The following is a 12,971-nucleotide window of genomic DNA, read 5'->3' as shown; positions in this document are numbered from 1 at the left end:
TGTTCTCAGCAATGATTTTTAGTTTTTCTCCCTACAAGTCTTACTTTTTTTTAATCAAATGTGTCCCTAAATATTCTATTTTTAGGCTTTTGCAAATGATATTTTTATCTAATTTTCTAACAGAATGTTATTAGACTAAGAAATTTAAATGTTTGTGTAGTAACCATGCATCTTCTAAACTTGCTAAACTCACATATTAATTCTAGTAGCTTTTAGTAGGTTATGTAAGATTTTTCTACATAGAAAAACCATATCAAAAGTAAATTTTGTTTTGATATCAGTGATTTTTATTTCCTCTTACTTACTTTAATGCATTGGCTACAAGCCCCGGTACAAAAGCAAGCAGACATTGTAAGAAGAGCCTTACTTTTTTTTTTTTCTTTTTGGTGATAGAGAGGAAATAGTCTTTCTTCATTGCAATGTAACCTACCACTTTTCATAGGTTTTCTTTACCCTACTGGTGAGTTCCCTTCTTTTCCTAGTTTTCTGAAATTTTTATCAGAAATTCATGATAGATTTTGTCAAATGTTTTTTCTGCATTTATTAACATTATATGCAATTATTTTTGTTTGAAAAAATGGTGAAAAACAGTAATAGATTTTTTAAATGAAAATTTCCCCCCAAATTTGTAAGATAAGTGCTACTTGATTGTGATATAGTATCATGTCATATATCACTAAACTCGATTTTGCATAATTCTTATTAATACTTATTGTAACTGAGTTTATGAAGGAATTTGATAACAAATTTTATTTCATGAATGCTTTCCTCTGGTTTTAGTATCATTGTAGGACTGGCAACAGAGAATGAGTTTGACTCTTTCAGAGACTGAACTGAGTGATAAATAGCATGCAGGTTGCAGTAACTCTCTGAGTGAAATTAAGAAATATCACCTAGATGAAAGTAATATTGGCAGACAAATAGGTAGTTAAAGAACATATTCCAAAATACTGATCCATGAATATTTCCAAACCCTGAAGAATTTTATGCCACCAGAATCTTTTTTTTTAATCAAATCTGTACATAAATTTTACTGCTGGCATGTCTGTACATACTCAAGAATTTCATTATGTCTTTGACTAGGTCCCACAATCTTCTCTCACCTTCAATGAGAAAAAGCAATATATGATCTATTGAAAAAGTGGAGATTACATAAAGGCATGATGGAGTGTGAGTTTAGGAGACTCTAAAAAAGGCTGAAGTAACACCTAACTGGCCTTTACTAATCTCAGTTTGGGGCACACTGAGAGATGTACAAGTTGGAGGTTAGCCTTAAAGAATTTATTAATTTTTAAATACATTTAGGTTACTCTTTCTTTACAAATATTTTCACAACTTGGTCCCGAATTTGCTTTGTCCTAACCCCATAAATGACTGGATTTAAACAAGGAGGAACAACCACATACAGATTGGCTAGGAGGATGTGAATGTAGCAAGGAATATTTCTACCAAATCGGTGAGTCATAAAAGAGAAAAATGCTGGTGTGTAAAAGGCTAAGATGACACAGACATGTGAACCACATGTGCTAAGTGCTTTGAGTCTGGCATCTCTTGAAGGAAGGCGGAAAACAGCTCGTAGGATCTGAACATAGGAGAGGGCAATAAGAATCAAGTCAAAAATCAGAGCAGCAATGGTAAATAAGCCATAGATGATATTGACCCTTATGTTAGCACAGGCAAGTCGGGCGATTCCCATGTGTTCACAGTAGGTGTGAGGAATAATGTAGTGTCCACAAAAGGGCAATCGTTTGAGCAGTGGGCAGAAGGGGATGACAAGGAGAACTGGCCTCCCCACTACAATGGACGCCATGATGGCTACCACTCTATTGGTGAGAATAGTGGTATATCTCAGTGGATAACAGATGGCGACAAAGCGGTCAATTGCCATGGCCAGCAGTACAACAGATTCCATGCCAGTGTAGGTGTGGATAAAGAACATTTGGATGAGACAGCCTTCAAATCTTATATCCCTAGAGTTGAACCAGAAGATAGCTAGCATCTTGGGAATGGTAGAAGTGGAAAGGCCTAGATCAATAAAGGAGAGGAGAGCCAGAAAATAGAACATGGGTTGATGAAGACTCTGTTCAGTCTTGATCACAAACAGGATTGTGACATTCCCCATGAGTGCTATCAGATAAACAACAAAGAAAGGGAAAGCAATCCAGATATGGAAAGCTTCTAAACCAGGGATACCCAACAGAAGGAAGGCAGAAGGATAAGAAGCACTATCATTGACAGAAGACATCCTGAAGAGAACTCTTGGAAAATACTCTATGGTCTTCTTCAGTATTTCTGGGGAGACATAAAGTGATATGTGGTGGTTGGCTGTGTATAATAGCATTCCAACTAGACACTTAAGAACATAATAGAAATTTGAGGACAACTGACTATTAAATTCAGATTATTGACTATCCATTTAATATTCCAAGGAGATTGCAGAAGTTAGAAATAGTCTTTCTGCTGTGGTGGTGATCCATGATCATTTTTAGCTCATTCTTTTGTGAAATTCTCATCCATATTTACTAGTATCAACTGAAAACCCTTCCAGTAACCAAAATTTGTATTATATCTTTAAATTACATTGGTTACTTAGTTGAGTGGATATGTAAGAGAAAACTTTACCAAAATGTTAAAAAAAAAAAAAAAAGAATGTGAAATTGGAATGGCGAGAAACTTTGGATATGGTGATCAAGAAGATGCCTACTTACAAGGCTTATTTGACTGTCATAGTCCCCTCTTTGTTAATTATTATTTTTCCCCTTATTTGCTTTAATAAGAGTGTGTTTATAGCTATCTTTTAATAAAATGTGCTTTTATGCTGTGATTGATAAATTTATTATTAGTATTTTTCTACTTTTATTATCAAAAAATTCACCACATAAATAATGCAAAAAATAGATAGTTTTAATACAAGTTTTAAAAAGTTATTAAATTCAGCATCCATATGTGTTATTAAAAAAAAGAAACTTTTAGCAAACTAGGCAAAACATAAAACTTGTTCAATTTAATGAAAGGAATCTATGAAAAATGCACAGCTAATATCATACTGAATAGTAAAACACAGAATGGTTTGTTTCTAGAGTTGGAAATAAGGCAAGCATATCAACCAGTATCAATTACATTTAATATTTTACTAGAGGTCCCAAAAATGTCAATGTATCAAAAATAAATAAATAAATAAATAAATAAATAAGAAGACATTAAGATTGGAATGAAAGAAATAAACTTTCCTATTCATAAGTGACAAGACAACTTACATAAAAATTAAAGAATATAGAACAAATTATTTAGCTTATCAATTAATCAGGTAAAAGAATCAATACTTTTCCATATACTGTTAACAAACAATTAGAAACTAAAATTTTTAGTTAAAATGTTGTGAAAATTCCCACTGCCACTTAAAATGACATCAAAAGCATGACGTACTTAGCAATAAGCACTTAAAATTGTAAAACATGACAGAAATTAAAAAGACATAAAAAAGTTTTAAATTATAACATGTTCATGGTTTGGAAGACTGAAATATGTTATGATGTCAGTTCTTCCTAAAAAGATCAATAGCTTTAAAACGGCTTCAATAAATACCAAGAAATTAAAGCTTATTCTAAAATAATTATAGGAATACCCTAAATTGTTTGGAAGAAGAGTAACAAAACAGAGGAACTTATAATAAAGGACTTCAGACTTTAAAATGTATAGTAATCAAGGCCATGTGATAGTTGAAAAATGATGGACAAATAGATAAGCAGAGAAAGAACAGAATAGACTTATTTTATGTCCTCAGTTAAATTTTATAAAGTGACCAATAAAGTAATTCAGTGAAGATAGGAGAGTTGTTTCTACCAATGATACTGGTGCAACTAAATATACATATATTTAAAAAAAAAGAACCTTGCTTCGAACTTCACAACAAAATCAAATATTAATTACATTTCTAAAGTATACCTACATATTTTTTTAAAAAGCAACTCAATTTCTAACATGTATGAAGTCAAAGAAAGGAAAGTATCTTTGCAACCCAGTGGAAAGTAATGGTTTCTTAGAACACAAAAAACAATAACAATTAAAAAAGTAGCCTCTTACGTGCTATTAAATTTTATAATTTATTCTTAAGAACGTGAATTTAGAGGGCAAAGACTAAGAGAAAATATTCACAATCCCTTACAATTTCTTTTACAATTTCTGTAAAAGAATTTGTGTTAAAAGCATATGACAGTGCTTAAAATAGCAAATAAGAAAACAAGCAATGGAAAAAGAAGAGCCTACACTGTTGCTTAGCAGAGGAAAATATACAAATGACATTAAACTTCTCAAAATCTTTAGACATCAGGAAATGTACATTAAAATTAAAAATGACATATTATTACACATCTATTAGAATGGCCAAAAAAAAATGGCATGATGATACCAAATTTCAACAAGGATGTGGAACAAATTCTTCTAATTACCTCCAACAACTGAATTCCTAGCAGTTTACTCAAGACGAGTGAAAGTATATAGGTCCACACAAAGACTTGTACAAGAATGTTGGTAGCAGCTTTATTCACAACTGCTCCAAATGGAAACAACATAAATACTGTGATCAAGAGTAAACAAATCAGTTTCGAAATATTTACCCAACGAAATTCTACTCAGCAATAAAAATGGATTGACTACTTATATGTGTGACAACGTAGATGAATCTATGTCATTATACTGAACTGTCAACTGCCACTAGTTACTGGAGAGTACTAAGTATATGATTTCACTTATATAAAGATCTAGAGAAAATGGTTACAAGAGACACCTGGCTGGCTCAGTCAGCAAAGTACGTGACTCTTGATCTCAGAGTTGTGAGAGATTACTTAATATTAAAACCTTTAACAGCAACAAAAAAATGGGTACTGAAAATATCTATTCAGTGGTTGCCTGGGAATTGAAAGGGGTCACGGACAGACTGGAAAGGGACACAAAAGAATTTTTTGAGGTGACAGAAAAATTTTATATTTGTATTGGGGTATAGGATATATATTTTTATAGGGGTGTAGGAAAAGTATATACATTTTCCAAGACTGTACAGATAAGATTTTACATTTAAACAGAATTCAAATTTTCTTAAAAAAATCAAATCCAGGTCTGGAGAGAACAGAATGTTTACAGTTGTTGACATTGGATCCTGAGAGCATTACACATCTCTGCTTAGTTTGTAGATGTTTGAAATGCTCCATAATGAAATGGTATAATATATAAATCTAGTCAAAATAAGTGTCATCTTTAATATTTTTTTATAAAATACAGTATCATTTGCTTTAATAAAATATTCACTTTGGGAGCTTATTTTAAACACAAGATTATTTATCTCAATCAATACAGAGCTAAAAATCCTAAAATCTAAAATGTTTTACAATCCTACTCAAGAAGCATAAAATAAAATTAAGAATCTATGTTGTTTTAGTATTCTCTAATAATTTTTGTTATGAATAGCACCTAGCTTTTATACCTGATATTTTCCTTTTTATTCACACTCATCAGCTTTTAAGTCAAATGCTAACCATGGTATATTCTTTATGATTATTTGCAACAAGCTCACTGATGATCATCGTCCCCAAGGCTTTACAGCTACGAAAACAGAGCAACCATTTCAAAGAGGTCACTCTACTGACACCACTTTGATTTCCATAGTTCTGGACTCTGGTCACTCACTCAGGCTAACATCTGCTATGAAAGCATACCTTACTGTGCCTGGGTGCTCCTTCTCTGAGGGGTAGCTGAGAAAAAGGGCACTTACATCCTTGATATTTCTGTAAGTGTATTACCTGATGTAACTTCCCAAAACGCTCTTCAGTGTCCACTATGCTGAGCTGCCCTGCCTGTCTCAGCCTTTTCACGGAAGACCTCCCACCATATAAAAATGCAACCTGGGCTACCTTCCCAAGGCAACGTTCTGCTTCCTCCTGCAATATCAGGCTGGACTTTCTGCCCAGGATCCCTCAAAAGGATGAATTTATGCAGAGGATGTAGCTCCTCTGAGAAGGCCATCCTTGGTCAGTCCCTGCAGGGACCAGATGTCTGGGAGATTGAGTCAAGTTTTATGAAGCATCTTGGTTCAAACCTGCTTCCAGGGAACTGGGATTTCTTTTAATATTTGTCTCTTGGGCATGTTAATTTTTTTTTATGTAGCTTATTTCCCCTTCCATCTTTTCTATCTATTAATTTTCTCTAATTACTTTAATCATAGTCTCTTCATATTTGAAGCATATATATACATATTATAAGATATATATATATACTATCATCTTTTATCCACATTTCTGAATTAATAGTAATGCTCAAAGCATTATATCATTCCATTTTAAGCTGTAATATAACATGTTGCCACCTAAAAAACATTTGTTTTCTTAAACTTTGATTACCTGTTTCACGGTCTGTTTCTATATTAAATTATGCCGGAGAGGTTAAGGAAACTTCCCTGGAACTAAACTCATTTTAAAATCCTATTTCATAATAGTTACATGACTATGTGTAAATTACCTAACTTCTGAATCTCCACCTACTCATTATAAAATGTGGATTACCTAAAGAGCCAATTGTAGTTTCTAGAACATTATAAGGGGTCAAGAAATATTAGATGTCACTATTGGTAGCCATAATGCCTCTTGTTTCATAGCATTTATACGATTCTTACATCACAGGGAATTGTGGAGTGCCTCTTCCCATCAGTGTCCTATATAAGGAGTCAGTTTTTCCTACTAATAGCACTTTGTACCCATTTACATGTAAAATTTATGTACTTTTGTTCATAGTTTTTCTTTAATATGCTCATGTTGTGTGTTTAGGTTACTCATCTGAGAAATGAGAGTGTTTCTGTTCAACTTTGAAAATGCTACTTACTCTAATATAATGTTAATGTTAATATGCAATATTATTATTGGTTCAGTTCCCTCAGCTTTAGAAAGGGAAAAAACTAGAAACTACTTATTGTAGTTGTAAGAATTTAAAGAATTAATACTTACAAAGTCATGAAAACAGTGCCTGGCTCATAATATATGTCTATTTTTTTGGTATTATTATTATGCTAATCAATTTTTGTCAACTTCATGGAATTTTTTCATGTAAATGCTATTTTATTTATCACATAATTGCTGTCATTTGTCATATGTGGTTGGAACTATGCTTATATTAAATATTTATTATTGTTACTTTTGGCTGACATTTTCTAAGATGAATAAAAGACTTCATAAATCTGCACATAGGATACCACGTTCCCTAGACATTGTAATGTGACAATTTTTAGAGTAGAGAATAAGCTTCATTTTCTCGTACTCAAACTTCCTTAATATCTGAAGACCAAATTTCATAATTTATACCTGAAAGTTCTAGTTCTGCTTAGTTCTTATCTGCTTAGTTCTGACCCCATAAATTACAGGGTTGAGAGCAGGTGGGATGACAACATAAAAGTTGACAAGAATGTAGATGTATTGAAGAACATTTTGGCCAAACCGGTGGGTCATGAAGGAAAAAAACGCTGGAGTGTAAAAGGCCAACATTACACACACGTGAGAGCCACAAGTGCTGAGTGCCTTCATTCGGGCATCCCTGGAAGGGAGGCAGAAGACAGCATGGAGGATATAGACATAGGAGATGATAATGGCTATGATGTCAAACACCAAAATAGAGATGGCACATAAGCCATATATGATGTTCACCTTTATGCTGGTACAAGACAGGTGGGTAATGCCCATATGCTCACAGTATGTGTGGAGATGATTTGATGCCCACAGAAAGGTAACCTTAAGATGAGCAGAACGAAGGGGATTGCAATGGCTAAGGGTCTCAGGAGGATGATCAGTGCTATAACAGATACCACCTTGTTTGTCAACACCAGTGTGTACTGAAGAGGGTTACAGATGGCCACATAGCGATCATAGGCCATGGCCACGGGCACAGCCGACTCCATGCCAGTAGATAAGTGGATGAACAACATCTGAATGAGACAGCCCTCAAAAGTGATTTCTCTCAGGTTGAACCAGAAGATTCCAAGCATCTTGGGGATGGTGGATGTGGACAGGCCCATGTCAATAGATGACAGAATGGCCAGGAAGTAGAACATAGGATGATGGAGACTACGACCAGTCTGAATCACAAAAAGAATTGTAATGTTTCCCAATAATGCTGTCAAATATACAACACAAAATGGAAAAGCAATCCACATATGCATGTCTTCTAGCCCTGGAATTCCCAGCAGGAGAAAGAATTTGGGATGGAATTGTGTGTCATTGGATGGGACCATGTTTCCGTTGCACTTGTACTGCTGCATGTAACATAGACCAGATGTTTCATTCACTGAGAGGTGCCAGCTCTTCTTGTCCAATGTTACTGATTTCCTAAAGAATGATACAAAAATATGTTTGAACTTTTCTAAACACCCCATCCATCATTACGTAACTGTGGATTTTTTTTTGAAAACTGAAGTACATATTCTTATTGTTTGATCTCAACTGATCTATCAGATTCATTACATTTGTTCTCATCCATTTTAATAACATAATTAAGCTTTCATCAAGGACCAATAGAATATCATACAAATGGCTAGGTATTTGGTGTTCAGATCATACATAGTTAACCGTCTTTAAGGAAGTTCTAGCTTAGGAATTAAAATAATAATACAATGTATGGTTTCTCTGGGATTCTGACAAGTACGTTTTCCTTTCTATCTTATAGTCAATTGCTATAGCCTCTTGAGGTAAAATTTGCACAAAACCCTTTTAAATGTGTGAAACCTAATAGAAAAAACCACTAGGTGAACTCCTGGACCTCAAATCAGAAACATCATTGCAGTTAGGGAAGACTGTATTAAATGCAGGAAATCAAGACTCATGGTGGTTAAAATTGATGCAGTTGAGATGGCTTCACCATTAGATTTTACAATTGATTGTTTAAAACAGCAGAAGAGATAAGAATGACACTGCAAGAGCAATTTCATTCAAAACAGCACTAGCAATCAAAGATTGACTTGAATTATATGTAAAGAACTTAAATTTGAAAATTTTATGTAATGTGAACTTTTCCTTATAAAGCTGTGGTGGGAGATATTTTTAATACTTCTGTAGAAAGATCCAAAACAGTAGTAACAAAATAGTGCCAGGTTGCATTAAAATAAAGTAAATCTAATATCTGTGGATCATTAGCATTGTTCCTATTTCACATCATATGATAAAAAGGTCTGACTTTAAATTTTTGATTGACCTAAGTGGCTGTTCATGGCCACTCATCTTCTGCTATTTTCCCCACAGTTACATCCTCAATCTGTTTGCATATATGAATGTCCTACCTTTCAGTTATTGAACTCCAAGTCACAGTTGGACCACACCTCACATTTTTCCCACCCTCTTAAGGATTTTTCTTGTCACCTTTGTTCCAATGTCACATCAAGTTCTATAGCCCCTAGTTCAGTCTTTTTCTTTACAATTATTTATTTCCTGACAGCTTCACTTCTTCAACTCTCCAAACCAGATCCTTCGCATCTCTCTGCATTTTTCTTTCCTTGACTCTGCTGTCTCTTCGTTCGGCTGTCAATCCATCTGCCCCAGATTCAGCCCTGACCTCTGCAACCACTTCCCATCCAAGAGCTCCGGTTGCTGAGAGTTATTGGAGAAAAGCTACAGAATTATGCCAGTTGCAGTATCTGCAGACAGGTCATCCAGGACATGAAAATCCTTCCCATGTCCTTTAGATGGTTTCCTTTTACAGTTGTCTCAGAGAATATGCCGTACATGCACTTGTCTCACACCACAAGGTGTGAGATACATTTATTCTTTAACTTGCAGCACTTTCTCTTGTCTCTCTAGAAAATTAAGATGACCATGCAAGTGATATTTGCATCTTCTCACTCTTCCCTTCCCCAGTTGTAAGTGTTTTACTCCAGCCTGCTGCTAATAGAAACACCTCTGCTTTGATCTCATCTTTCAAGTCTGCATATACCACTCTTTATCCTTTTTGCTTTTTCCCATCTCTGTCTCTCTTATGTTTGCACCTTCTCCACCTGTTCAGTGTTTCCCCCCAAATTTTTGACCCATGTTTAATCTAATTTGAAAAAAATAGCAAGAATTTTGAAATAGTATATGTTATTTCTATTTACTCCTATTCACTTCTCAATGGGCTATAAAGAATGTAAACTGACTTCTACTTAAAAATGGAGTTTCTTTCATAAATAGTACCAAATTGTGTCCCTATTTCCAAAAGTTCTTGAATATAATTTGAACTTATGCTATTTATATCCTACAGGAAATACACTATTAGTGGTCATTTTTCTTCCCAACATCCCACCAGTCTTTTAGTGATTTAACAGACTTGTATCATTTCAGCAATTTTTGAGTATATGAAATTACTTTTTTAATAAACATCAAATCAATCTCAGTTTTTTTGTTTACTTTCCTAACATTTATTTGGGTCACCATTCTTTCTTTCTGGTTTACATTTTCAGATATTGCTGTTGCCATCTCCTCTCTTTGCTCTATGTTAAAGGAGCCCTAAAGAATGTTGTAAAATAAATCCCATAGAACACCATGTGTTTATGAGAAGTCAATGTGTCTCGTGTTCCTGTTTTGCTACAAAATATTTTTTCTGATAGCCACATGGAACTGGAAATTTCTGTAGTTCTTTTTTTTTTCCCTCTTAGGTATTTACAATGTATATCAGAACTATGAGATTCTCTCCTAAAGCAACTTTATTTAACTGGTGATTTCACAAATGTGTTTGACCAGCAAAATTCCTAAATGGAATATCTATAAAACCCATGAATGATAATATTTCAGGCTCTTAAGTTACAAAAGTGAACCTATGGTATGTCAAATTTTAAAAATGTTTCTGTGCTGTCTTCAACTGAGCATCAATTGTTTTGCCTCTGTTCTAGATGAATATATATCAGATAGATAATTTTCTAGGAAATAAAAGGAGAAAAAGGACACTCTAGACCTTGTTTTCAACACAGTGTCTAATGAATTTTTATAATATATTAACTTTTCTAGATCTTCACCAGCATGTGTTAAAACATATTAGGAGACCAGCATAAATTAAGAAATTTTAATCATATAATTGCAAAATTATTTAAGTTTTTGTTCTTGGCATCTATTGTTGTCATATTTGTGTTACCTTTCAATTAGGAAAACATTTAAAGCCATTTATAGAAATGAAATTTAGACAGACTTGCTTAATCATCTTCGTATGGATCTAGAAATGTTTGGAAAACTTTGGAATTTGTTTTGTAAATGATGAGTCAATGCTAAAATAAAAAACCCTTTTTTTGGTAATAGCTTTGGAAATACAAGGATTCTTGATCTGGTATTTTTATCTGTAAGTTATACGAAGGCATGAATTGTGAAATATTTATCTTGAGAGCTGAATGGAGGACAGAGGGGTATACAAAGTTAGTTAAAGTTCTGCATAATAGATATAGAATGGTGACTGCTATGAGAGGGCAAGACAGACAAGACTGAAGGTTAAGGTACAACCACAGGAAGCGAAGAAAAAAGTGAGTTGAATGACAAAGACTTCAAGAAAGGCACAGAAAGCAAGTTAGAAAGGTGTTTGCATAAGCACACACACATGCACACTTCACTTATCCAGATAAGAATAAGATTAAGAATGAAATTTATAAACCCTTTGTCATAGTATACACCTGACTGTGTAAATTATCTTGTTACACTCTGGGCTCCTTCCATATTCAGTCAGCTTTCCTTTTTTTCTCCATTCCTCTTGTCTATTTTATCTCTTCAACCTACATCTCAGTGAAATGACCACAATGAAATGGTTTCCGTCTCTTTGTTTCTTTGTTTGAAAATAAAAAAGAGTTACTGTCTTAGTGGATCCTTCTTGAACCCAAGGCCAGACTTACCAGTATAGCTTCTGGGCTTTTTGGATAAGCTAGTTCACCCACTTGCCCCAGAATGTTTCCATTTTCATCTGCTCTGACTGAAATGGAAGACTTACACTGTAACCATTGACCTTAAAATGGAGAGTCTCCAAACACTGGTGTTCTCTGGAGAAAACAAAATTGTCCAGAGGCACTGAGCTACATGCTCCATAAATATGAAGCATAACATCATTGGTTATTAAAAAAAAGAAAGAAGGAGAAGGAGAAGGAGAAAGAGGAGAAGAAGGAGAGAAGAAAAGAAAAAGTCCGGATTCTGAATGCTGTTTCCCAAGCTTAAAATGACTTGTGATAAACTGACTTATCTCTAGGCAGGAGCAGCTATGAGGAGGGCTTACCTCCCATTCTTTCTCTTCAAGATCCCTTTAGTTCTACATTCCCTCTCATGAGCCCCACATAAAAGGCCAGGTCACCCGAAAATCTGGGGTGATTTTATGTAAGGGATTGGCAAGTCATTCTGTTTTTTGTTTTTTTGTTTTTTTCCCATTACCAAATTATTTATCTTGCTGGGTATCTGGTCAATTTCTCCAAAATTTACCTACCTCTCCCTCTCACCCCCATGATAAACACAATTCAATCTTCAATACTATCAGGAAAAAATTGAAGCCCACCTAGTATCTATCATTTCATGGAGTATTCATTAGAACTAGGATGTGAGAGATATTGGGTCCGCAGCTCCAAGAATGCAGGAGGAACAATAAAAATGGCCAACGGGCCATCAACTTCCAGGCCGCCCCTTTTCCTTTACCCATGACTCTCCCACGGGAAGGACATATGCTGAGGACATGTCACCATAAGTAACCCGATATCTATGCAGGAAACAGGAACATCAGGACTCCCCCTACCCTCTAGTCACCAAATACCTTACTTTATATGGCTATGAACCTATGCCCTGTCTTACCAAATAAAAGACCCTCTTGACTCCCTCCTGGGCGTGACTTCCCCAGACTCTCCTCTCCTGAGTCATGGAACCTCGCTCAAGGGTGCCTTTAATAAACTTTGCCTTGCACCTCTTTCGCCTGGAAAACCTTGCAAGAGGTAATATAATTAAAAAAAAAAAAAA

At 34.6% G+C, this 12,971-nt stretch overlaps 2 protein-coding genes across 2 annotated transcripts; both read right to left on the bottom strand.

Moving 5' to 3' along the window:
- Window positions 1-1,306: 1,306 nt before the first annotated feature.
- LOC116865340 (olfactory receptor 52E4-like) lies at window positions 1,307-2,251 on the bottom strand. Its single transcript, XM_032853612.1, has one exon. The coding sequence runs from the start codon at window positions 2,243-2,245 to the stop codon at window positions 1,307-1,309; it is 939 nt and encodes a 312-aa protein (XP_032709503.1). The 5' UTR covers window positions 2,246-2,251.
- Window positions 2,252-7,355: 5,104 nt separating this feature from the next.
- On the bottom strand, window positions 7,356-8,269 carry LOC116864863 (olfactory receptor 52E1-like). The gene is given in 2 exon segments (XM_032852680.1): window positions 7,356-7,741; window positions 7,744-8,269. Coding segments are annotated over 2 exon segments (912 nt in total).
- Between the last annotated feature and the right edge of the window lie 4,702 nt (window positions 8,270-12,971).

The sequence above is a fragment of the Lontra canadensis genome, unplaced genomic scaffold, assembly GCF_010015895.1.
Source record: "Lontra canadensis isolate GAN:19392208 unplaced genomic scaffold, GSC_riverotter_1.0 scaffold7, whole genome shotgun sequence".
In the NCBI taxonomy this organism is placed as follows: Eukaryota; Metazoa; Chordata; class Mammalia; order Carnivora; family Mustelidae; genus Lontra; species Lontra canadensis.
Note: the sequence above shows the minus strand (reverse complement) of the source record. Positions and strands in the feature narration are given on the sequence as shown.

Excerpts from the sequence above, each read along its gene's own strand:
- LOC116865340 (XM_032853612.1), bottom strand. The coding sequence starts at position 2,245 with ATGTCTTCTGTCAATGATAGTGCTTCTTATCCTTCTGCCTTCCTTCTG.